At 42.9% G+C, this 26,739-nt stretch overlaps 1 protein-coding gene across 3 annotated transcripts; it reads left to right on the forward strand.

Annotated features, from left to right (window-relative positions):
• The first annotated feature begins 890 nt into the window (after positions 1-890).
• LOC103181315 lies at positions 891-23,225 on the forward strand. 3 transcript variants are annotated; one of them, XM_007897717.2, is made up of 11 exons: positions 891-1,009; positions 8,327-8,502; positions 9,022-9,135; positions 14,000-14,107; positions 14,662-14,807; positions 16,162-16,320; positions 16,576-16,685; positions 17,890-18,001; positions 19,374-19,501; positions 20,357-20,504; positions 22,384-23,225. In XM_007897717.2, exons 2-11 carry the CDS (start codon positions 8,347-8,349, stop codon positions 22,424-22,426), a joined length of 1,224 nt encoding a protein of 407 aa, XP_007895908.1. In that variant the 5' UTR covers positions 891-1,009; positions 8,327-8,346; the 3' UTR covers positions 22,427-23,225. The 3 variants fall into 3 exon arrangements, with proteins under 3 accessions (XP_007895908.1, XP_007895909.2, XP_007895910.1); XM_007897718.2 differs by lacking the exons at positions 891-1,009; positions 8,327-8,502; positions 9,022-9,135 and adding an exon at positions 12,313-12,363; XM_007897719.2 differs by lacking the exons at positions 891-1,009; positions 8,327-8,502; positions 9,022-9,135 and adding an exon at positions 12,385-12,410.
• The last annotated feature ends 3,514 nt before the right edge of the window (positions 23,226-26,739 follow it).

A 26,739-nucleotide genomic window follows, 5' to 3' on the forward strand; every position in this document is an offset into this window, starting at 1 on the left:
AAATAAAGTTGCTCTGTTACCATGCTAAACAATATTGGTGGTTCAGAGAACAGACAGTACATTTTATCTAGAGTACATGTTATCATTTTATTTCATCTTCACAACTTTTTTTTAAGAAAATCAGATCCGAAGATAAGTTTTTCTTTTGGGGCTAGTTGAGGACCTTACGGTAGAAAAACATCTTGCTTTTAGTGACTCACAAAATGTATTGTGACACAAAGTACATTATGGATCGTATCCAATTGGATTTTAGTCTTATGTACTTCGCAGTGGAGACTGTCCAGCGCCTTCGGACGTCCTTCCGACATGAAAAGCGCTATACAAATGTAATCTTGTTGTTGTTGTTGTTGCGCATGCAATGGTGGAGAACATGTAAAGCTGAGTCTTCAGGTTTGACAACAAAGGGAATAACAGGAAGGTGGCGACTTTCAAGTTAACTGCAGCTGTAAAGTATTCGACATCAGATTTAGAGTTATGTCCTGTCTAACAATCCCCCAAATAAAATGATCATTCTTTTCATGGCTGTTTGTAGAACTTTGCTGTGTGCAATTGTGCTTCCTACAAATACAGTCACTCCATTTCACAGTAATTCCTGTGAAGCGCTTTGAGACATGAAGCATGAAACATGCCTTTCCCGATGTGAAAAGGCACAATACCAAATGCAAGGATTATTATTATTAGGTATGGTTTAATTGTTTTCTGCAAATAATTGTCTGCCTCGGGGTGATTATGAAATGTCGAACACTTCGCGCTTGGATTTTTGTTTTAAAAAATCAACTAATATTCACATTAGGCACTGAAGGAGTTAATAAGCAGTTCCATTCAAATACTCTGTAGCCTTCAGTGACCAAAGATTATAACCTTGTCCTCTGGACTTTTCTTACTGTAGTTGCAGTTGGAGCTACTCACTCTGAACCAACCTCAGGGAATCGCGGACACATTGTTCCACTCAAGCTTGAGGCTTTCGTGTGATCTTTTTCACGAAAAAAGAGCACATTGGCTGAGGCGTGTAAGTAATGCTAAAATTCTTGCCTTAATCACAACTTCAAGTTTTAATGAGTTGATGTCAAATGCGTTAGCAAACAATGCAGGAATGTTACCATACAAAAGAGGTCAATATTTGTGTAATTTGTTGATGTGTATTCATGTGGGGGGAAAGCAACAACAACAAGATTACATTTGTACAGCAGAGCCTTTCACGTCGGGAGGACGTCCCAAGGCGCTGGACAATGTACAGCATTTCAGACCCAAGCTGGAGTCAGGGAGGGAGAAGGGAGGGGAGGGGAAGGGGGGGTGACCGATGGCATGGTCGAAGAGAAGGGTCTTGAGGCAGGACTTGAAGGAGGCTAAGGAGGGGGCGAATGTTTACATTAAGCAGTGTGAATGTTTACAGTTATTCTGGTAAAAGGACTGGTTTCCCTAGTTGCTAACCAGGATTTTATTTCTGATTTAAAGGGTTTTGATAAATAAGAAAAGTGGGTAAGTAGCTGCAGCATTAGGTTACTTTGATTCCTCAAATATTTTTTTCAGTGGCTCAAACCCCCAGCTTTCCCCAGATGGGCCTCATACACGAGAGTTACAGAATGCCATGGTTACTGCTCTGAGAATGGGAGCATTTTCAAAGAAACCAGATCCATCCTTGTGCTGTGTATACCATTAGCGGTCGGGCTTTCAGCTTCTCTGCCCCCACCCTTTGGAACTCCATCCCCCAGTCCTTTTGTCTTACACCCTCGCTTGCCTCCGAAGTATGTCTCAAGACCCTCTTCTTTGAGTGAGGCACCTCTACAAAAGGGCCATTAGTTTCAATCGCCTTCGATGTTTGTACTCAGTAAAGTGAGGAATGTTAGTGATGGAAAATTGAATACTTTCAAATTTCAGGCATACATAGTAACTCTGGTTTGGCAAAGATAAAATGCCTACAGACTCAGTTTCTTTAAACATGATTCTCAAGATAACTCAAACCCGTAAAAATTCCCCCATCATCCTAATGATATTCTACTTACCAACCTGACTGCTCCCTTCACTCAGTGAACACTGGCTTGCATCGTATAGCTTCATGTCGGTGGGTAGCCTTTCAGACATTCTGACTTGCTCTCTGGGACACCCTCCCCTCTTACAATAATAATAATAATAATAATCCTTGCATTTGATATAGCGCTTTTCACGTCGGGAGGACGTCCCAAAGCGCTTCACAGAACACACTGTAAAGTGAATTGACTGTATATTTGTGGGCGAACGCGGCAGCCAATTGCGCACAGCAATGTCCCACAAACAGTCGTAGATTGAAAATGACCAATTTATTATTGTTTTTTTTTTTTGGAGGGATTATTATTAGGCGTGTGGAGTAAGGAAATTTGCCCAAGGTATCTCTCAAAATGTACCTCTTTGACCGCACTTTCGGTCATCTTTTCCCTGACACCTGCGGAAACACCATGCTTCAGAGAGTCCACACCAAACAAATTAACAATTAATATAATTGAAGGAATAATATGATTCAATTAAGAGCTCTTGACCGTTAGGTAGCAGAGAGTGAGCGAGAGAAATAACTAGTGAAGGGGCAGTTTTCTTTCATTCAGCACGCACTTCCTCTCCCAACCCCCTAAACCCATATTAGCAATTTACTTTTTTTCATATATTAAATCCACATTTCTGAAGTGTGCATCTTCCATAAAATAAGATCAATTGAACAGTGTGCATGTCATTGGTCTTCTAGATATCTGTCAGTCTCTTTTTGGCTCTCTGTCAGGAATGTAGTTGTACTATTGTTAGATATCAAAAAGGTCACCCAGCATCCCAGCACCCAGAGTGCTAACATCTGTTAAGCCAAGTATATTCAAACAAAAATACCATTGAAGCGCGCTTATTTCAGCAGTTAACCGTCTAGACCGAGTGCTATGAGTCCGGAACAGGGTTCTTTCTTAGTTGTTTCAGTTATTCAGGCTTTCGATCTTCCATCACCGTCTGTTGGCACCGTTCCGGACTGCTTTCCACTTCTCTTTTTCGGCTACTTATAGTTAGTCGCCTGACTTGCCATTACATCCCGTATTTACATATCCAGTCACTTTGTATTTTACCTAGCCTTATTCGGCGGTTTGTCGACCAACCACCTTGTCCTTCCTAGGGCCCCTCTACCCACGTCTGATACAGTCACGTACTCAGGTCAATCAATCATTTGGCTTGGTGCCAGCCTGACTGAGTCTCCACGAGGTCTTCCCTTTTTCCTGTCTAAGATAGGAGATTGATCAGTTTAGGGCTGTATCTGGTGCTTGTTATTTTATTATGCGGAATCATTAATACATTCCTTTTAAGTGACTGGTTATTTCTTATCAGTATCCCGGGATGGTACCAAGGTCCTCTAGTTTAAGCAACTTGCTCATTAGTTGCTATTTTTGAGGGTTGCCTTCTGTCGCTTGGCAGGCCCTGTCAGAATCTAGCGACTTACTGCTCAGTCGAGATCCTGTGTCGACTGGTACCTTGGACCGTTACCTCTGTGGGCTTGTTGTTATTTACTGATAAGAGGTGACCCTCTGCCTTTTTCCAAAGCTGTCTTGTTATTCTTTCAAAAACAGAGAAAAACAGATGTGTCCTATCCCATGACTGTCAGTACTTTCCCCATTCTACATTTGTTTAATGTTTCATTATTATTAGACGACAACTTCTATAATCTAACTGTCCCCACCTTGAGACCAAAATAATGATAATAATGAGGTCTCACAAATACACCAAGATCAATAAAGCAAAAAAAATAAACAACATAACGACACAATCATTATTAGACTACAACTTCTATAATCTTAACACTATCAATAAAATGTCTAAGCAGACGCTCAGTTAGCACAATTGGCTGCTGCGTTTTCGCCCACAAATATACAGTCAATTCATTTTACAGTCTATTCTGTGAAGCGCTTTGAGATGTCTAGAAGATGTGAAAAGCACTATATCAAATGCAAGGAATATTATATTATTATGAGATGAAGACGGCCTCCGATCACCACTTCATCTCCTTCACCACCTCCACCCCACTCCTCACCTCCACCAGACCCACCACCATCTTCTACCGCCCAGGAAGAAGTTACCCCCACAATCCGTAACCGCTGCCTTAGAGTCCTCTCCCTCTGGCCTTCAACCTCACTGACCCCTCTTCTTCTCTCACCCTCCTCCACAAGACCCTCTCCCCCACACTCGACACTCTTGCCCCCATCACCTCCCGTACTGTCTCCAACTCTTGCTCCTCCCCCTGGTTCACCACCCACCTCCGCTCACTGAAAAGCCAGGTGTGGGCCGCTGAACGCACCTGCCTCAAATCTGGCCTAACGGTCCACCGACAAATCTGGCTGGACCTCCTCAAAATCTACCGCTCCACTCTAGCCTCGGCCAAGTCGTCCTTCTACTCCAGGATAATCCTGGAGGCGAAGAACAACCCCAGGCTTCTGTTCTCTACCACATCCCGACTCCTCCGTCCCCCCCGCCACCCCGCGCAGGTCATCTCCTCCAACCTTCACTGCGAGGAGATGCTGGATTTCCTTGAATCCAAAATCAAGGGAATCCGCTCCGCGGTCACTTCCCCTCCAACCTCCACCCACCCCCTCCCTCCCACACTCCGACTCCTACCCATCCTCCCCTGCACACCTTCGAACCCGTTTCCCCACCCTCTGTCACCAAACTCATCCTATCCCTGAAACCCACCACCTGCTCCCTTGACCCCATCCCCACTCCACTCCTTATCTCCCAGCTCCACTTTCTTGCCCCACATATCACCGACATCATCAACCTGTCCCTCTCCTCTGGCTCTGTCCCCATTCCCTTAAAAACTGCCACCATCACTCCCACTCTGAAAAAACCCTCCCTTGATGTGTCGCAGCTATCAAGCTACCGGCCCATTTCTTACCTCCCCTTCCTGTCCAAGGTCCTTGAAAACGTTGTCGCCTCCCAACTGCGCTCTTTCCTCTCCAACCATTCACTATTCGAACCGCTTCAGTCGGGTTTCCGTGCTGCCCATAGCACAGAAACTGCCCTGGTCAAGGTCACCAATGACCATCTGCGACCTTCTTGACCATCTGCGACCAGGGCTCCCTCTGCCTCCTCGTCTTCCTCGACCTATCGGCCGCATTCGATACGGTCGACTACGCTATCCTCCTCCACCGCTTGTCCTCCCACCTCAACCTTCAAGGCCCTGTCCTTGAGTGGTTTAGGTCGTACCTCTCCCACCGTCTTCATTTTGTTTCCACAAACGGCTTTTCCTCCACCCCCCGCACTGTCTCGTGCGGTGTCCCTCAGGGCTCTGTCCTCGGTCCCCTCCTCTTCACCCTCTATATGCTCCCCCTTGGTGACATCATCCGCAGACATGGGTTAACTTCCACATGTATGCGGATGACACCCAACTCTACCTTTCCTCCTCTACCTTCAACTCCATCACCACCGATGTCCTGACAGCTGCCTGTCCGACATCGAGTCCTGGACGAGAGACAACTTTCTCCAGCTCAAAGTGCGCAAAACTGAGGCCCTCCTGGTTGGCTCACGTCAGCGCCTCCGCACCTCAGGCGCTGACAGCATCAGCATCCAAGGCTGCACTCTCCACCTCTCAAAGCCAGTCAGGAACCTCGGTGTTCTGTTCGACCCTGAGCTGTCCTTTCTTCCCCACATCCGCGCCACAACTGGCACCGCCTTCCATCACCTGCGAAACATCGCCAGACTACGGCACTACCTCACCCCTCACGCTGCTGAAACTCTGGTCCACGCCTTTGTCACCTCAAGGCTGGACTATGGGAACTCTCTCCTCGCCGGCCTTCCCGCCACCTCCCTCCACAAGCTGCAGGTCATTCAGAACTCTGCAGCTCGTGTACTGTCCCGCACCAGGCTTCGGGACCACATCACTCCCACCCTCGCTCGCCTCCACTGGCTCCCCATCCCCCAGAGGGTCAAATTCAAGATCCTCATCCTCAACTACAAGGCCATTCACGGCCTTGCTCCCTCCTACCTCTCCGACCTACTATGCCCCTACTTACCTGCCCGTACCCTCCGTTCCTCTGGCTCCGGTCTGCTCACCATCCCCCGCCCCAACCGCCCTACCATCGGTGGCCGGGCCTTCAGCCTCTCAGCCCCGAGGCTCTGGAACTCTATCCCCCAGTGCCTTCGCCGCCTCCTCCCTTTCCTCCTTCAAGGCCGGTCTCAAGACCTTTCTCTTTGACCGTGCCTTCAGCTCCCCTCTCGACTCTCTACCCCTCCTCGCTCCCTCCCTTCCCTCCCCTCACCCTGACCATTTCCCCCCTGCTCGGGTCCTGACCCAACTGTCCAGCGCCTTGGGACGTCCTCCCGACGTGAAAGGCGCTCTATAAATGGAATCTTCTTGTTGTTGTTATTATAAATATTTAGCTAAAGAACCCAGTGGTAAATTAGTAAGTGGATCTCAGTGTACAATGCTTTAGCAGTTTGAAAATAAACACAGGAAGACTGTTTGCAATACAATACAATTTACATTTATATAGCGATCTGCAGGCTCATCAATGCTGTGAGAAAGGATAAAGTTACAGACCTAAACTTTAATCACAGGCTTTCCTGAAGCAGCATAGGCTCACATACATGGGCTGTGTTGGCCTTCTCTGGAGGAATTCTCTCATGCGGCCGATATCAAAATTGTTAAAATCTATGTCTTAAGTATTATTAAATTCTGTTCCTCTATTATTCTTGTGATGGTATTGGACTGTTAAGTGCTCCGGGAAGCTGCCCCGTGTGACAGGCGTTATTTGAATGCAAGTTGTTATTGTTGTTATTGAATTAACCCCTTAATCAGTCTGAACAATTAATGCAAAGAGCACAACATCTGAGCCCATGACATCAGTGGAACTTACCAGGATAGCTATATCAGCTTGACAATAACATTGAAATGGGTGCATTCAGGACTATGATTCTTTATTGTTAATGGAGGGATTAGTTATGGTCAAAAGTCTAAGCAGTTTTTTACTTTAAATAACTGAGGCTGTGTGTTTACTTTATTAATAATAATAATAATTGCATTTGATATAGCACCTTATCACATTGTTGGGATGTCTCAAAGCACTTCACAATATATTGTAAAGTGAATTGACTGTATATTTTGTGGGTGAAATGCAGCAGCCAATTGCACACAGCAGTGTCCCACAAAGCAGTTGTGGATTGAGTGACCAAATTTATTTTTAAGGGATTATTATGGCCGGATCGTGATCCGCCAACTGACTAACAACCTATTTACTGCAAGGTATACAGAGGCATTTGGAGTAAGGAAACTTACGTAAGGTTTCGCTCTGCACTGGATTTGAACTCTCGCTTGCAGGGTGAGTGCTCTAACCAATACACTGAAGAGCTCGGGCATGGTTTGAGTTAGTGAATAACTTTGATGCTTGTGAAACCAGAGGCAACTTTGAGGTCAAATGAAAAGGGCGAGCTTTGTTTTTTATACACTCGCTTATCCAGTCAAAACTCTACTCCCAGGTTTTTGGGATGGGTTTTAGGAAAGGAATGTTAGAGAATTGAAAAAGGAGAAATTTGACGATCCAAGCTTAATGTGTGACTGCGCACTCTGCAGTGTTTTCAAGTTTCCTCTGTACTTTAATGGACTAAAGGGAGCAATCAAAGAGAGTGGTAACAAATAAGCAAAAGCAACAACAACTTGCATTCGTATAGTGCCCTTCACGCAGGGTAGCATCCTGAAGTGCTTCATGTGTACTGTCGTTAGTTTCTTATCTATTTGAGTACAATAGTAATTAGGTAATTCCTCCCAATCCTCTCCCTCACCCAGAAATGCCACCTCTTGTACTGTTGTCAAGAGAATGAGAAGCAAGGTTGCCACAAATGAAAATACGTTTGTGGTCCAAAGGCAACCAAATACAAGCCCAATATTATGCGTCGCCTATTAGGATTATTGTAGGAGTAGCAGAGTGGCCAATTTAGATTAATGCGTTTGAAACTGTTTGAGAAAATCGTCTACAAAGGTGACCAAAAAAAGGTTGGCAAGTTTAAATGAATAAATTTAAAGGGTAGACACTCATCGAAAGCTGTTTCTTCACGCACAGTGCAACAAGAACTCGCTCAATCTGGCCACATCAGTGAAAAGCTGTACTATGTCCTACATCCTGTATCACACCTCACACTCCGTATCACACCTCACACTCTGTACTACGTTACCACATCATAGGATTGGGTTCAGGTGAATAACCTTTAAGGCTAGTACACTACACAAGGGGACTTGGGGCCCTGGAAGGACCATGCTGGACTGCTATTGGGTTAAATTCAACAAATTAGTAGCCAGGGAGAGTCGTGTGGAATACTTCTAACAGCTGTCTGATTTCAGGTCTATCTCTGGTCCCCACCATGTTTTGGTACCTGATAGTAATCCTCATCATCGCACCAATAATCACATTGATGTTGGAGAAGAAACCAAAGAAAAAGTGTGACATCTACACTCAACCTGGGCCATTCTACTACCTGAAATTCATCACAATTTACCTGATATTGCGATTAAGACGGGTACGTAAATCTTATTTAATGAAAACGATTGGGCTGCTCAGTGGCGTGGTGTGGACAGGTTGCCCCTGAGCCAGCGAGTGTAGATTTTGAGGTTCAGCGCTACCTGCCACTGAGACACCAGGCCATATGAGCAATGGGTTTCTGGCAAACACGTGGTCACTTGATTTCAGTAGAGAAGATTAGACAGCGGCATATTGGTCATGAAGTTTAATAACTGCTGTCTGAATCTCGAGCAAGCTATTCAAACTCATTATGTTAGTATCGCTATAGGATGAAAATGGATTTAATGTTTTTAGAGCACGAGCAACATTTGGTTAAACTGATTCTGTAATTGTAGTCTAAAGCCGCTGAATGTGTCGTGCCAGGGTCAGAATTTAAAAATTATAATGTAAGGAACGTCCCAGCGATTTGGGATGTCCTCCCGACTTGAAAGGCCTATACAAATCTAATTTATTATGGTTGTTGTTGTTTATGTGGGCACAACCTTTCATTCCTCCTCCTTCGTCTTTTTGCTGCCAGTGGAGGGGCCAGCAGGAGAATGTGGCACAGGGTGTAACAGCCGGCTATGGGCAGCAATCCCGCAACACCCCAGCACAAATGGACTGCATTCAGCCTCTGTCCAGCCATCCAAAGGTCTGAGCTATTGCATTTTGTTCCCTGCTGATACTATCTTTGTCTGCTGTCGTTTGTCATTTTAAGCCATGGTGGGCTGAATGGCCTCTTTGATGTAGGATGTGATGTTGGATTGTATGATATGTGCTCCAAGACACTGCCCTTCGTGTAGAGCGCTTTATGATTGCAAGTTGTTCTTTCTGCTGCTCTCGCGTCATTAGTCACGGACAGTGCATGCAGAAGTTTGATCATCTTTTAACAAAAACAGAAGTCGCTGGGAACACTCAGCAGGTCAGGCAGCACCTATGGAGAAAGGAAAGTGAGTCACCGTTTCGGGTCCACGACCCTTCGTCAGAAATGGGGCATGTTGGGAGGGAGAAACGTTTAAGGGTTAACAGAGAGGGGAGAGGCAGAACAAGGAAGACAAGGGAGAAAATGGAGTAGAGGACAGGGGATGATGAGTTAAAGAGGTGTTAATGATGCAAAACAAGAGGGATGGGGGAAAGAATTGCAACAAAATAGGCAGACCAGAAAAAGAAAAGGTGTGTCTGAGACCAAGATGATGTGGTAATGGTCACGGGAGAAGGAGAGGGGGAAGGTGAGGTGTTGTGGTCTGAAATTGTTGAAATCAATATTGAGGCCAGAGGGCTGTAAGGTCTGTTGCAATCCCCCCTTTGTTTTGCATCATTAACACCTTTTTTAACCCATCATCCCCTGCCCTCTACCCCATTTTCTCCTGCCTTCCTTGCTCTGCCTCCCCCCTTCTCTGTTAGCCCTTAAAAGCCTCTCCCTCCCAACCTGCCCCAGTTCTGACGAAGGGTCGTGGACCCGAAGCTTTGACTCACTTTCCTTTCTCCATGGATACTGCCTGACCTGTTGAGTGTTCCCAGCGACTTCTGTTTTTGTTTTCAGATTTCCAGCATCTGCAGTATTTTGTGTTTTGTTTGATTATCTTTTGTTAGTTTGCATATTACTACTTGCTTGTGCACAAATTGACTTCTGTGTCTACAATCCTACAGTCACTACATTTAACAGTAATTACTGTAATCCACTTTGGCAGGAGATCTTCCGGTCTCCTGCCATTCAACTCACACACCCATTCACAGTCTGACCTCTCCATCCATGGTCTCCTACACTGTTCCAATGATCCACAGCGAAAGCTTCAGGTACATCTTATCTATCTGCTCGGGACCCTACAGCCCTCTGGCCTCAATATCGATTTCAGCCACTTCAGACCATAACAGCTCACCTTCCTGGGGCTATGTCTCGGAGCGCTGCACAGGGATGGGGTTGGACCCCGAGGTAGAGGGGGAGGTGGCCACTGGTGCATTTGATGAGGTAGGATTTGAGGCACCACCTAAAACTAGAGCTAAAGTCCTGTAGCTCAGTGGTTAGAGCACTCGCTTTGCAAGTGAGAGACCTGAGTTCAATTCCAGGCAGAGGGCGATACCTTGGGCAAGTTTCCTTACTCCACACAGAGCCTAATAATAATCCCTCCAAAACCAAAAACAATAATAAATTGGTCATTTTCACTCTACGACTGTTTGTGGGACATTGCTGTGCGCAATTGGCTGCCGCGTTCGCCCACAATTATACAGTCAATACACTTTACAGTGTTTTCTGTGAAGCGCTTTGGGACGTCCTCCCGACTTGAAAAGCGCTATATCAAATGCAAGGATTATTATTATTATTAGGATTATGAAAAGAGCTAACAGAAGAGTTTTCTTGTTATCATTACAATCATCACCCCAGTCACCAGTCAATCTTTGCCTCTCTCTAGTGTGTTGCCTGTTGTGCACCATTAAAGCCCCTTCTTCCCAGTTTTGTTTCAACACCTCCCACTTTTGCTGTACAACCCCCCCCCTTTTGTTTTACACCACTATAATCTCTTTAGCCCATCAACTAATACATTCTCTTCTTTGTCTTCCTTTGTGTCTTCTTTGTCGTCCTTGTCCTGACTCCCCCACTCAACTTGTCCTTAAAAACCTCTCCCTCTCAACATACCCCAGTTCTAATGAAGAGTCGTGGACCCGAAGCTTTGGCTCACTTTCCTTTCTCCATAGATGCTGCCTGACCTGCTGAGTTTTCCCAGCTCTCTGTTTTTGTTTCAGATTCCAGCATCTGCAGTATTTTGTGTTTTGTTCAGAGAATAAGTTACATCACCACATTTGGTAACAGAGCCTTCAGATCCCCCACCTCTAATCTGTACCTCCGCCCCTTCATCTCGCCCCCTCTATTTCTAGTTTTAGGTGGTGCCTCAAATCCTACCTCATCGAATGCACCTGTGGCCACCTCCCCCTCTCCCTCGGGGTCCAACCCCATCCCTGTGCAACGCTCTGAGACATAGCCCCAGGTGAAGGGAGCAATATGAATGCAAGTTGGCGTTGGAGTATACCTGCCCTTTTTCTACATTGCTAAATCCAGGTTCATCTGTCCACGGCTAATATTGTTAGCCATGCATTTTTAATATGTTCAATTGTTGAATTCAGGTACATCTCATTTGCAAACTCATTTGGAATTGTTATGTTAATTATCCCCGTTGTCACAGCCTTAATCAGACAGAGTTAAAACGCAAGTAATATTATGCAGGAAGCACCCGATTTAAAAAAAAACTTTTGCACCAAAATTCACATTGAGTGCTTTTTGCAAATAGTCACAAGAAAAAGATGACTCCACAATGGCAAGAAATTGCAAACACTTGTTTGTAATTCTTCTTCTCCAATCTCCACACCTCCTCCCTTCTCTCCTGAAGGCAATGACTCACACTTGCAATTGTCACAAACTATTTCATGGGCGCTGGATGTTGAAATGACTGCTCCTTATTTGGTAGGTTACCGTGGGTGAGCATTGCCTCATGATGCTGTCATCTGTGTGAGTGCTTTAAGGAGGAGGGTTTGTCCTTGAAAGTCACATGGTTTGGAGTTTAAGAAAATGATCTTAAAATTTAAGATCGCACAGAATAAGAACTACAGAAAACTGGCTTCCATATTACAATAACAACAAAATTACATTTATTTAATGCCTTTCACGTCTGGAGGACGTCCCAATGCACTGGACAGTCAAGGTTTTACACTGTACTGGGGGTTGGATCCAAGAGGATTGGAGGATTAGGGGTTGGTTGGGAGGGTGGCCAAAAGCAGGACAAAACGGGAAAGCCTTGAGACAGGCCCTGAAGGAGGCGGGGATTGGGTGATGCGGAGGGAACTCCGCGGGATGGAGTTCCAGAGAATGAGGGCAGAAAAACTGAAGGTCCGTCAACTAATGGTGGAGGGGGCACGGCAGGGGACATGAAGCAGGTCAGTGCCTGCCAAGTGTCAGGAGTGGGCAGGTTGCTATGGTGGTAAGATTGAATTTAAGAATCCTGGTTGGCACTTCACCTCTATCACAACAAGGGTTTCACAGTGAATACCCATTTACACACACAGAGATACATACACTCACACACACACACACACACACTGCCCAACAGTGCTCGGGCTGTAAAGCTATTGCATTGCTGAATGGGGACATCCTGTGGCCATGATGTGTAAATCAGACGGAATCCGACAAGGCTCCACCACCTTCCCTGTCACGACCTGCTCAGACATCGCTTACAGCAGATTTTTGGCCGTTTGCGTCAAAGCCTTTTCTTCTTCACAAGGAAATTGTTTACAACCCACTGCAAGTGATCATTGCAAATACATTTTTGAAAAATGATTCATTACTTATCTGACAATGCAGTGTTCTAGAAGTAAATCAATAAATTGTTTGCTTATTCCATCTTTTTAACAAAAATTGTAAATTATATTTTTTAGGTTCTGTATGAAGTGTGATACCTGGAATGGCTGCTTTTCAGCCTTCCCATTTCCTGAATATTACAAGGAGGGGAAACCCCTTTTTGCAGAAATGGGAACAAAAATAAGGAAACTGAGAAATCAAGGAGAGAAAAAATACAGGAAGTTCATCAGTGAAAAATGTGTGATTTACACCAAATCTGTGATTCTGACAATATATTAATCCATACATTTGATATATTGCCTTATCACATCTAAGCATCTCAAATTGTTCCACGCATTTTTTCTGTAAAGTGTAGTGACTGTGTATTTGTAGGTGATCGTGGCTGCCAATTTGTGTACAGAAGTGTTCTAGAAACAGAAATGAAGTGAGTGACCAATTGTACCCGGGGGATTGTGTGCCAGGAGAAACTCCCTTTTCTTTTTGAATAGTGTCATGGGATCTTTAACAATCACCTGAACAGGAATAATGTCTCATTTGAAGGTTATTTGACTGTGCTTAAAACAGTTCACTATGCACAGTACTGTGCAATACAGTTCACATTTATGTGGCTCCTTTCACATCGGTAGGACGTTCCAAAGCACAGCTCACACTGTGAATGTGATTTTCTTGTTTCGCCATTTATTTTATGGTTACTAGCAATCTGCCGGTGAGCCAGCAGATTGTCTAGCAATAAAATTTTAATAGCCCAAATCTTCTGTACCCACTGCTGATACATTCCCCCAAATTATACAAAATATTGGTTAGAAATAAATAACCCTTTGGGGTGGGAGACAGTGTTTTGATGATTTTTACACGAGCGAATATTCATTCACCCACAAACCTCAGAACGCCAAAGCTGTGTTACGGGAGAATAGCTGTAACTGTTAGGGAGAAAATGGTCCTTGCACTAACTCTTATATGAGACGGGCACAGAAAGGAGAGGATAACATTGTAATAATAATCCTTACATTTACTATAGAGCCTTTCACATCGGGAGGATGTGTTACAGTGCTTCACAGGATGTACTGTTGACTGATGTGTTGGAGATGAATCCCCAGTAGACTCGAACGCTTTTCGACCACATGGCTGCAGTTATTCACAATTGATTGGTTCTGCTTCCATGTTCCAGGCAATCGATGCAGTTTACTTCAGTGCAGCCAATGAGAATGGCTGCTACCTGGTGGGAGCCATTGCACGAAGGCCAGCCAAAATGATCAACGGCTTCCTCTACATTAAGGTTTGTGTACACGGGTCATTCTGCTCTTCTGTTCTTACTTTGCACAGTTATAATAAGGTGTGTTGTGTTGCAAGGCATCCCTTTCCTGGCAGCCCAAAGAAAATGATGACATGGTGAAATTTTGTCTGGTGTTTCACACGGTGGTAATGAATGCAATGATCGCGGGCCGTGACAGCAAGAGAAGTCCATGGAGAACTGGCCCAGCCTTGGGCCATGGACTCACATAGTTTGATCTAAGATGACACTCCAGTGAGATCCTGTCTGCCTCTTCAGGTGGAGATTGAAGATCCCATGACACTATTCAAAAAGGAAAAGGAGTTTCTTCCAGTGTCCTGGCCAATAATCCTTCAAATAAAATTGGTCACTCCATAGCCATTTGTGGACATTGCTGTGTCTAATGCACCTTTGTGGATTTGACCGGTTGAGGTTCACACCAGCAATTGACGTAATATTTAAATATAGTACATGTCAGGATACCATAATCAGGAAGGTGTGCTGACTGCTTGTATCTCTGGTTGTTCATCTCTGTGTCTTGCCCCGTCTGCACTTTGCAGTTGCCTGAGACAGGGCTACTGCTATCCCCTCGGCTGCCCGACACGCTGATGTCTACACATGAGGAGGCCTTCGGGGCTGAGGGCCTGCTCTTCCAGCCGGTGGAAGCCATGAGGAAATGGAAGCTCACTTACGATGGGGCTATGAGGTCAGCAAGTTACAGTCGCTTAGAAAGAATTCACAAAAGCAAAGAGCAGGCTGATTTTTCCTTCCTTGAACCTAAGGAAGGCCAGGACAAATATTGTCTCTCAATGAAGCTGAGACCAGCACGGCTTGGGATTTGATTCAGTAAACTTGTGGCCCATATGTTGTTGCTCTATCCACTACACAATCAAAGCTGGCAATATGCAGCGAGGTTGCCCATATCATACCCTCAAACAATCCTTATTTTTTTTAAAGTGTTATTATTTTCTCCCATCTCTTTTTTTTGATCAGTTGCAGAAATTCATCACCATGCTTAAGAGCATCCAAACCAAACGGAGAATTCCAAACCAAACTGGCTGTTCATGAAGAGGTTTAGTTGTCTATTCATGTGGAGCAGGGCAGAGGGTGGCTTTTCACATAGTGGTTCAGTGGATAACTGGGTTGTGTGTTGTGTTGCTGTGCCATACCGGTCAGCAAGGTCTGCTTTGACCTTTGTCCTGTGCCTAAATTGGTGGTTCCCAGCCAGAGTAGTGGTAGGAGCAATATCACTGGTCTAGGGTGGGACGAGGAAAAATAGCCTACGTTCCTGCTCTGCATTGCTACCCAGTGCACATCTGGAAAGGACAAGAGTCGCTATTGTGTGCTGCTGAGTGAAAATTCTTTAATGAATAAGTAATACAATCTAGTAAGTGTCTATTTGTGGACTAAGAGCCTATAAGTGGAGTCCCGTAGCGTATTGGGTTAGCACACATGCCTCGAAAGTGAGAGGACCTGGGTTTGATTCCCGAGCAGGGTGAAACCTTAGGCGTGTTTCCTTACACCACATACCTCTGTTTATCTAGCAGTAAGTAGTAACCTAGTTGTTAGTTTGGTGGTAATAATCCCTCCCCTGAAAAAGTATGATCACTTAATCCACGACTGTTTGTGGGACACTGCTGTGTGCAATTACCTACTGCATTTGACCACAAAATACACAGTCAATTCACTTTACAATATTTTCCATGAAACGCTTTGGGACGTCTCAATGAAGTGATAAGGTGCGATATCAAATGCAAAGATTATTATTATTATTATTTCTAACTGGATCCTTTAATAAGGAACTCTGAGTACTGCCTCTGTCTGGCAGGAAGTACATCTCACCAATCTACTGGTATTCCGCTCCTAAAGTACATTGTTTGGAGTGTAATTCTCGTCAGTCAGTGTGATACGCTGCTGGTTTCCCAATCCGATTAGGAATCACCAGATTACGAGACCACCACTGACAGTCATTGGTCTGAGGTTTATAACAGGGGAACTTGAAACGTCTGATTCTCATAGTTGGTGTGGTCTCAATATCAGGATGTTGTGTTTCCAAAAAGGCTGGATAAAGGAGACCAATTGGTGCACGTGTGCATGAACCTAGACTGGGAAAGTAAGTTGGACTACTTTGATTTTGATACGGACATGCATTCCATCGCACTCGCAAAGGCCATCGCTAGGGAACAGTGGTCCAAGGAGTTTTTTAAAAAGCTTGAAGAGTAAGTGAAATTAAAAACATTTCAGACTTCATATTCAGTTTTATAATCATCAAACTATAATTGTATTTTTCTCTGGCAGTTTTTTTTAGAAAATGTCATACAATTCTATCCAGTAGCTCTGGCTTTATAATGTTTTATTTTCTCTCTCTGCTCAGTGTTAAATTTGACTTTAATTGTAGCATTAGGTCATTGTTAATACTGAGCTATCTCCTGTGGTTACAATTATCCGTTGAATAACTCCTGTCTATGCATTAGTCTCCACCAGACTCACCATGAACAGTTTGGAAAAATCACTGGTACAATTCAGATCGATGGGTTTGGTTGTCATAAAGTTACCTTGGATTCAATGAGGGACCATTCTTTTGGTGAGTGTTACAGGCTGTCTAATCTTGTACTGATCTTCTCCCACCTCAACTAAAATCGTATACTGATCTCCCTCCGCTTTGCCCCCCTTCTTCCGCCTTCAGTACCTTATTACCTATCCCTTTGACTGTGCTTTCAGCTACCTTTCCCCTCTCCTGATCTCTCCCACCCCCTCTCGAACTCCAGAGCTCGGACTCCCGTTGTGAAGCGCTTTGAGATATCCTCTGAATGTGAAGGGCGCCGTAAATTATCATTGTTATTGATAACGCATTTGATTTCTGTTTCTATGAGAATGATGGATGGCAAATTGCAAATAATTTGTCAGTTGTCGTTTTTTTTCACAAAAAGCTAACCAAAGTTGACTGCAATGACAACTCAGTGGTGAAGTGGTAGAATAACATAACATTGATCTAAGCAGTGATGATGTATGTGCACACTCTTGGGAATATGGTGTGTGGGACCATATATTGAGTACTTCTCCGTCATGCAGTAGGTATATATATATTTATTTTTATATATATATATATAAAAAACACAAAATACTGCAGATGCTGGAAATCTGAAAACAAAAACAGTTATTTATATATATATAAATAAATCTTGTCGCTGCAGTTGCTCTATTCCTTCAGTAATTGATTTTAGGTTTTAGATATTTTTCATCACAACTGTAATAAATATGATAGCTGTTCTGTTAATAAGAAAGATTGTCTTATTTGCTCATCTCATCGGGTGCTTGTTATTTTGCAATATGTTTCGCCCACAAAATACACCAGCAATCCACTTTATAGTATTACCCGTGAAGGGTTTTGACATGTCTCAATGATGTGATAAGATTCTATATCAAATGCAAGAATTATTACTATTATTGTTATTTGTAACCTTGGTTGCTCAGGTCCACTTCCCAGGCCTCTGAGTGACTGCATCAGAAATGTGAACACTTTCTCACTCTCTTACTAGAGAAATGATGCAGAGACTCTAAACGTAGGAGGGAACACAGTCTATTTTTTAAGTAATTAAAAATATATAATTTCATGTCACTTTTATAAATAATTGTTGAAAGTACATTTTCCATTAAAACTTTCACCTTTGTATTTCCCTTTTATTTTTTTTCTCTTTCTCTTTGTGTTCTTCTTTGTTTACCTTTCCTTTCATCTCCATTCCCCCAAACCCCACCCCTTCTCTCACTGGCCCTGCCCTACATTGTAGGAGATCATCGGGATTGGAAGTACTTCCATCGTTATGGTTTCCATATGGGCACACTGAATGATGGGACCAGTTTCAACATAGGAATTGTCTCGCAGAGCAATCTGCTCACTGTGTAAGTGCAGTTGGTGAAAGACATTGTAGACAATTGCTACTGATGCATAATAACTCGAGCCTGGTTTAACTTGTCACTAACACTTACGTCAATCATGCTGTCAATAACCCAGCCACATTTATTCATACAGTATATTTATAAATATGCCTAACTGGCCACTCCGGATAACTCAACACGGAACCCTTTTCCCTTGGAGTGACGAGTTATCAGGAGTTCACTGTGGAAGCTGAACGGAGTTGAGATATTATCAGGACTCATGATATTATCAGATAGTATCAGGCCACAAGATATCATGTTACGGGCTGTATTACAATGCAATACAACTGAGACCCAGCCCCAACCCTAACTAGATAATGAGGGAATCAGACACAGAGAGCAACCTCCTTCCTCCCTCTCCCTCTCTCCCCTTGTCAAATTTAAGGTTGGATTATTTTCTATTTATGTAACAAAAAAAATTTCGAACACCATTGAGTTATTCTGAAGTCTCAGTCACAGCAAGTTATGGTTCAAAGTGTTAATGTCAGTGTTGCGATATTCGCATTGCAGGCAATGTCGGTATCACAAGTGGAAGGTGTGTAGATATTGAGGTGTCAGTCAGCCTGGCTCGGTTGGTAGTATTCTCGCTTCTGAGTCAGAAGCTGTGTGTTCAAGCCCCACGTCAGGACTTTGAACTCATAGTCTTGGCCATATTGACTTCAATGCAATGCAAAGTCTGTTGTATTGTTTGACGTGCAATTGATGTGACCTTAAAGCAAGGTCCCATCTGTTTGCTCAGGTAAATGTTAAAGATCCCATGGCATTCTGATAAAACAGAGAAGGGAGTTTCTCCCGGTGCCTGGCCAACAAATCCTCAAAATAAATTGATTATTTACTTAATGGTTGTTTGTGGGACATTGTCTGTCAAATTCCCTGTAAAATACACAGATACTGCCCTTTGCAGTATGTCTGGTGAAGCATTTTATTTTGGGGTTTCCATGGATGATGGATCGATAATCAGAGGACACAGATTTAATAATAACTTTCCAAAGGGTGTATATGTGAAAAGGAAAAAATTGCAAGGCAATGGGAAAACAGCGGGGGAGTGGGATTAATTTGAATAGCTCTTTCAAAGAGCTGACACAGCCAGGATGGTGTCGAATGGCCTCCTTCTGTGCTGTAAGATTCTATGATTCTACATTTGTTAGCTAGGTACCCGGAAAAACTCAGGAATTGTTGCAGCCGCAGCTCTATTACAAATAACTAAACCTCAGTTGAACGCATTACACTTTTTGTAATCAGTTGGTTTATGATAACAGTGTTTTAGTTTTGTTGTCTTTATTGTTACAGTGGTTAAAAAGGGCCTGTGCCAAGCTCAGTGTGTTGTTTATTGCAGCCTGGAGTTGGGATACCTGTATACCCCCTCAGGTGAAAAGCACCCAGTAAAGTGGTGTGGACTGGATTTAGCATGTCACGGGGAGGGAGGAACCCCACCTTTGGATTATGGATTTGAGTTTGAAGCAGGTAATGAAACATTAAATATGTTTTCCTGTTGCATGGCGTACTGTTTGCAGCACAAATGAAAATGTATTCTACATTTTTAAGTTGTGCTTTTCAGTTGCTAAATGGTCAAGATTTGGAGGATAAACCACTAAATTGCTGGACTGTAATATAAACTTGGCAGTTCATTCACTTCCATTCCCTGTAATTGCTTATCTTGTGTTCAGAGTATTCCAATGTCAGAATGGGTTTATTATTTTACCAGAGGTCACATTAGAGTGTGTACCACATACAGGTGGGTATCCAAAAAATGCGCACATCCTAATTGATCGTTCGTAACACGGACCAGTCAACTGGCAGGCTTCATTTCGGTCCAACCCCACAATCAGAACCGAAATGAAACAAGCCAGTTGATCGATTCACCTTCCGCATGATATCTGATGACAATCAGATATGTGAGAAAACAAAGAACTTTGATTGATAAGCTTCGGATTGTTAAAAACAAATTGTGTACATGGTATTCACAGTGTATGCCAATCTTTTCTGACGGGCAATTTCTTTTTGAGTAACGTCACTTAGCCCCACCCACTCTTGCACAATAGGGGAAAATAATTGAGCAACAAGCTGGCCAGGTAAGCCAGGAAATTCACAGCATAGTGGTTTTCGGCTGTCTGTTACGTGCTGAGTTTTTCATGCATTGGTGGTTAAGTCGTAGAATTCTTGCCTGCCACGTAAAACCTGGGTTTGATTCCAGGCCTTTCACGTAGGAAGGACGTCCTAATTGTTTTACAGGATTTACTGTAAAGTATATTAAGCGACTGTGTCTTTTATAGGACACCCATTAACTGTGATGATATTGCTCCTGCTCTTCACCTGCAGGTGGGAAGCGATACTTTTTGCAGTGTCAGATTTTGGCAAGCCCGGAATTCTATATTGGGATGGAGTGGGAAGCTCGGATAGTGGAGAGACTGGCTACATACACTGTAAATGGTGTGAAAGGCTGGGGGATTTCAGAGTGGCACTACAGGTAACCTTTCCTTTAAATAAATAATGGTCAACTAAGAATGCCAGCATCCTTTTCTACTTGGTAATATTCATCGCAAAAAATAAACTCCTGATGCAGTTTTAATAGATAGGGCTTTTCATGAATTTGCTTATTTCTCAGTTGGTTGTAATGTGTACTCAGTCATATCATTCAAATTGATTTGTCGCAAGATCTTCAAGAAAGTCCAGGTGAGCGTTCAGAATCGTAATGTGACACCGGTGAAATGTCTGGAATGAAAAATATCACACTCGTACATCTTCTCCACCTTTCCCTCTCTTTATGTGGGGAAGAATTTAGGCTCATCCATTGACCATCTAACTGAGATCTTCCATTCACTGTTTAGAGAACAGTACGGTTGTTGATGGTTGCAACCTGGGCCTTACGAAAGGATGGCAGAGTACATTGCAGCTCTAGTTTGTGTCCCTATCTCGCCTTCTGTCTTGTGTGCTGAATCAAGTGAGCCAATCCTCCCAAGCCAACAGAGCCTTGGGACGTCCTCCCGATGTGAAACACTACACAAATGTAATTTTGTATTGTACTGTAATTACACTAACTTAAATAATTATTAATGATCCTTTCATTTGATATAGCGCCTTATCACGTCTTCGATACGTCTCAAAGCGCTTCACAGAATATACTGTAAAGTGAATTGACTGTATATTTTGGGGCTAAATGGGGGAGCAATCGCACATAGCAGTGTCCCACAAACATTCATGGAGTGAGTGACCACATTTTTTTTTATGAATGGACTAGCTGTATCCATTGCAGCTACGCTTGCAACCAAAGGATCCAATATTGAATATAGATTTCAGTGATACCACTCACAAACTATTTAACATGCCATAAACATTGTGTGTACACTTTAAGCAAACTGCTATACATGTGTGATGAGCTTGTTTAGGTCATAGCTCATCAACAATAGGAGATTCCCCCGCCCCCCACCCCAAAAATATACCCTTGATACTCCCCATGAAAGACCTTTCCGATGAGGTATAAATCGATGAGGTATATAACAGCAATTGATGATTGCGTTATTGGCTGTCAGACACACATGCAGTGTGTGAGCTGTGCCGGGATCTCTCTCTCTCTCAGCTCCTGTTGCTTAGTCAGTCTGGGCAGGTTAAAGGCTTCACTTTAACCCTCTCTCCTCCCTCCCTCCTGGCACACTCACTCACTCACTCATTCACAGACACACACTCGCTCATATAACCTTTCCCCTCTCCTCCATCCCTCCCCCAAAAAACCTTCTCTCACTTCCTCATTCTTGCCCTCGAGAGATTATGGGACTCAGCGTATTTTTTTTGGGGGGTGTGGGGGAGCGGAGAGATTTAATTTTAAAAATGTAGCATTGAATTTTTTTACACCGCTCTCTTCCCTCCTTCCCTCTCTCTGTCCCTCTCCCAATGTATTTCTCTGGACGGGTGCTAGGTAAACATAGGTGTGTGGAGTAAGGAAACTTGCCCAACATTTCGTCCTACCCAGGAATCAAACCTAGGTCCTCTCACTTTCAAGGCAAGTGCTCTAACCACTCAGCTACATGTAGTACAGATTGAAGAAGCTATAGAAATATCAAAACTTGTCTGATAGACAAAGATGAGAAAAAATGTATCTCTACTACCATCACTCCATGGCTGTTTGTGGGACACTGCTGTGCCATAACTAGCTGCCGCTTTTTACCCACAAGATACACAGTCAATCCACTTCACAGTATATTCTGTGAAGCACTGAGACGCAACAATGTGATAAGGCGCTATATCGAATGCAAGGATTATTATAACTTCCCTTCACTAAAATGAATCATGAACTAAGATTGAAAATGTTCCAAGATGTGTTCTAACCGCTATATTTTTATGGCTATCAGGCATCATGGAGGAAGACCAGAGAAATACGCTAACAGAAAATAAGACCACGGCCAGATTCAAAATGGTTGGAACAGCAAATGGAATGGAAAAAACTTTAACTTTACTGTGCTTTTTAGTGATGTAATTGTGCTCTTCGTAGAGTGTCTCACGCTCAGCAGATTCGTTCAGTTATAAAGAAACTTTGATTTTGTTTGTGAAGCCTGTAATTAATGCAATAATTTTTTGAGAATTCGTCAAGTCTCATCTGTTACTAAAGTATGTGGAAAATTGCATTGAGAATTGTCTCCTATGTTTTGCTCTTCAACTGCATTTAAGAATAACTTTTCTCCTATGACTTAACCGAAAAAGTAATCCTCGTTTAAAATGCACAGGAAAGCAAGATAATTGACAACCCAAAAAAAGGTTTTGAAATACAAAATCATTGTCTCACTTAGTGGCATCTTTCACTCTGAGTGAACAAATCACTAACTTGCTCAGTTGTATCTTTTAGCCTGAGAGAGCAAAATGGTTGCTCCATACACACACCTGTTACTTCCTCCCAATGTTATAGCAATCTGGCAATGGTAGTGGTCCACAGTTAACATTTCTTTGGTGAAATTACATTTCTTGCAGTTTATGTGATTAACAGAAATAGGTGAAGGAGAGAGACCAATGACCTAAGTATGCAAACACCACTTTTTTGTTGTTAATCTTTTCTGCTAAAAGCAAACACCTTCAAACTTCATATTCAACAATTTATCTTTCCGTGTCCTCTATATGCAAGGATTATTATTATTATGTAATCTAGAGTTTACTATCACTGGATTATTTTTTCAATAAATTGCTCTTTTGTCATCAGTTATTCCTGGTGTGTTGATCTTTCCTGAATTGCAATGAAGGTAGGGGGGTATATGTTCAGCTTTGGTATGTGTTTCCCCCCACCCCCCTCTACCCCACCATTAACTGATTGACCGTGCCCCCTAACCACTGGAACTCCATCCCTCTTCTCAATTTTAAATTTAAATTAAAGATGTGATTCCAGCAGCAAATCTTAAATAACAAACACTGTTGAAATCAAATTTGTGGCATTTTATTTCTTTGTAATCATAACAATATGTTCCTCAAAAAAAAAATGGGTATGCAAAGTACCAGAAAATTGTTAGTTAGTTAGTTAGTTAGTTAGTTAGTTAGTTAGTTAGTTAGTTAGTTAGTTAGTTAGTTAGTTAGTTAGTTAGTTAGTTAGTTAGTTAGTTAGTTAGTTAGTTGCATCGCAATCTACTCTGCAAACACTGGAAAAGGGAGTTTCTCCCGGTGTCCTGGCCCGAAATAAAATTGGTAATTTGTTTCACAGCTGCTTGTGGGATATTGCTGTGTTAAATTTGTAGACAACGTTTGCCTACAAATAGTCACTCTGCTTTACAGTAAATCCTGTGAAGCGCTTTGAGATGTCTGGCAGACTTAAAACGTGCCACATACCAAATACAAGGATTATTATTTAATAACGAAAAGATGTTTTACTCGAAAAATTGCCAACACCGCCATCTAGGGTTTGAACTCTGAATATCAACACTGCGTTTGCGCAGTGTGTTGATATTCCAGGTATCGTACAGAAAGCCAGGACCTCAGTTAGCACAGGCCTGCTCTGCAAACCCCAATCCTTCACTTTTTAAATGGGATCCTTAACACCCACCAGAAAAGTTACACAGGAACTCATTTTCGCTATTAAAAAGTCGTCAGGGGTTCCGCAGCAGTCCTGTGTTAGCTGAGGTGCTGTCTGCTTGTTCAGGTGGACATTAAAGATCCCATGATTCTCTCAGTGTCCCAGCCAACAATGTCTCAAATAAAAATAATGATTAACTCCATGGCTGTTTGTGGACATTGCTGTCTGCAAATTGGCTGCTGCGTTTGCTTCCAAAATACACAGGCGCTACACTTTACACTAAATCCTGTGAAGCACTTTGAGATGTTTTGACAGTGTGACTAGTTTTTTGTTAGATCTATTGCTCAGCTTGAACTCGTGACAGTTTTTATGGTATTAGACTTTAAGACCATTGTCATACATTTTCAATACCTGTATCATGATAATTTTAAAATAATCTTAAATACATCCTAATTGAGACGTCTCAACGACGTGATAAGGTACTATATCAAATGCAAGGATTATTATTCATTGAATAATAATTATTATTAATTTTGAAGCTGTCTTTCTGCGGTTGTTTTTAAGCACTACGGAGAAATGCTTCCAAATTAAAACTGATTAAAATTAAAAATGAACTTGTAAGAATTTTCCAAAATTCTGCACAATTTTAACTTTTAAGTTCTTAAGGCTAAGACTATGAGAAATTCCAGGCCTCCAATACTCCAGATGGACATTTGAGTTACGAGTAACAAATGAGGCAGTTGTTCAGACTGGATTTGCCCTGTTCCAGAAACATTAATTGAAAGTACATTGCCAGTTGCTCCCTTCACCCTTCTCTATCTCTTGGCTGACCTAGCTACTGCATTAGTAAGATCTTTCCTCTTAACAGTGACAAAACCTTGGAGCTTAACCTACAATTGGTTGTTAGGGAGGGTGGTGTGCAACCAGCTGTGCAATGTCAATCACTACTACTTGCAACGTATTTAACAGTACTGTTAGTAACTGTGGCCTCAGCAGGGAATCACTGATGCACATTGAGCTGGCGGTGTAATACACTGCAGAAGCGTCACAGCAGCAGCTTCATTACAGCCCAGCAGCCCACACAGTGTGTCGAAACAGCTGGCAGCGTGAAGATAAGGGCATAAGAAACCACAGAAATCCCATCAAAATACCTCTTCCATTGACCGACCTTGTTGTAAACTTCATCCTGTCCCTTCAATTTCCCTTGGAGGACTTTCTGTCGAGACACTTCCTGATCCCCAAAATCAACCAAACAAAATCCCAGAAATATTCATCATATTCAGCCACATCTTTACTAATAATCCCCGACCCTCCATGACGTTGTTGAGACGTCTCAAAGTGGTTCAGAGGATATACCGTAAAGTGGATTGACTGTATTTTGTGGGAAAAATGCGGCAGACAGTTGCACACAGCAGTGTCCCACAGGGGGGAATATTGGCCAGGACGCCGGGGAGAAACTCCCTTCTCTTTTTGAATAGTGCCATGGGATTTTTTACATCCACCTGAACAGACAGATGAGACGTCAGTTTAAAGTCTCCTCTGAAGAACGGCACCTTCAACAATGCAGCACTGCAATTGAGTGTCAGCTTAGATGATGTGACTCCAAGTCGCGATGTGGAGTTTGAACCCTCTACCTTCTGACTCAGTGACAAGAATGCTGCCGCTGAGCCAGGCTGACACACCGTATCCTTATTTGATGTCTTTATCTGATGTGCATCTTCCAGTAGGGGTCTCTGTATTGCAATCTGAGCCCTGAAATTTCTCCTATTTTTAAACTATTTTATCTTGAAGTTTAAGATGCCGCAGAATTGTAGAAAATTCTTAAACACTCTTTTATTTGCAAGGCGGGCATTTTAAAAACTGCGGAAATTAAGATTGAATTGAAGAATTTTCCACTTTCCTGGGCAATTTTAAATCTGAAGCCAAATAGTCTTACAGGCTAAGACTGGGCGGAATTTTGGGACTCAGGACCAGGAACCCTGGCTCCCGCTTTGCTCTGTAACATCTCTAACTTATTAACGGTGCCCTGGCTGACAGCAGCTAACTCAGCACTGAGATCCTGGTGTGTAATAATGGCTTTGTATTGCACTGGTCTTTAGGTATTTCCTCTCTAAAAAGCACGCAACTTAATCCATGTAAAACATTTGATTAATATTATCATTGTTAATATTTTCATTAATTCCTGAATCATTCAGTTGCAAAATGATTCAATTATCTCCGTCCTATTATAATGTCCCCATGATCGAGAATAGGATTTTTTTCCTCTGCTTCTATAGAATATCAAGTAGAGTGGAGTCCTGTAGCTCAGTGGTTAGAGCACTTGCCTCACAAGCGAGAGACCTAGGTTCGATTCCCAGCAGGGCGTAAACCTTGGACACGTTTCCTTACTCCACACACCTGACAATAATCTCCAAAGAAAAAACAATAATAAATTGGTCACTTCAATCCATGACTGTTTGTGGGACACTGCTGAACGCAATTGGTTGCCCACAGAACAACCAAAGTCATAAAGATTTCTAGCATCTGCAGTATTTTGCCGAGAGTAATAAAGATGAGGTCAACCAACCTAAAGTATAGTGACTGTCCAGGCAGCCCACTGATTTGAACTTACAATAAGTTGGTTGTAAAAGAAGGAACTTGTTATAGCACCTTAATATATTAACCAGTTGTGGTACGATATTCTATATTCAAACAAGTTGTGAGATAATATTCATCT

The sequence above is a fragment of the Callorhinchus milii genome, unplaced genomic scaffold, assembly GCF_018977255.1.
Source record: "Callorhinchus milii isolate IMCB2004 unplaced genomic scaffold, IMCB_Cmil_1.0 Scaffold1, whole genome shotgun sequence".
Lineage (NCBI taxonomy): Eukaryota > Metazoa > Chordata > Chondrichthyes > Chimaeriformes > Callorhinchidae > Callorhinchus > Callorhinchus milii.

Bases quoted from the DNA above. Each gene is read 5' to 3' on its own strand.
- LOC103181315 (XM_007897717.2), top strand. From the start codon at position 8,347: ATGTTTTGGTACCTGATAGTAATCCTCATCATCGCACCAATAATCACA. The intron at 18,002-19,373 runs GTAAGTGCAGTT...TGTTTATTGCAG, and splicing joins CAGAGCAATCTGCTCACTGT to CCTGGAGTTGGGATACCTGT. The intron at 20,505-22,383 runs GTAACCTTTCCT...TATGGCTATCAG, and splicing joins ATTTCAGAGTGGCACTACAG to GCATCATGGAGGAAGACCAG.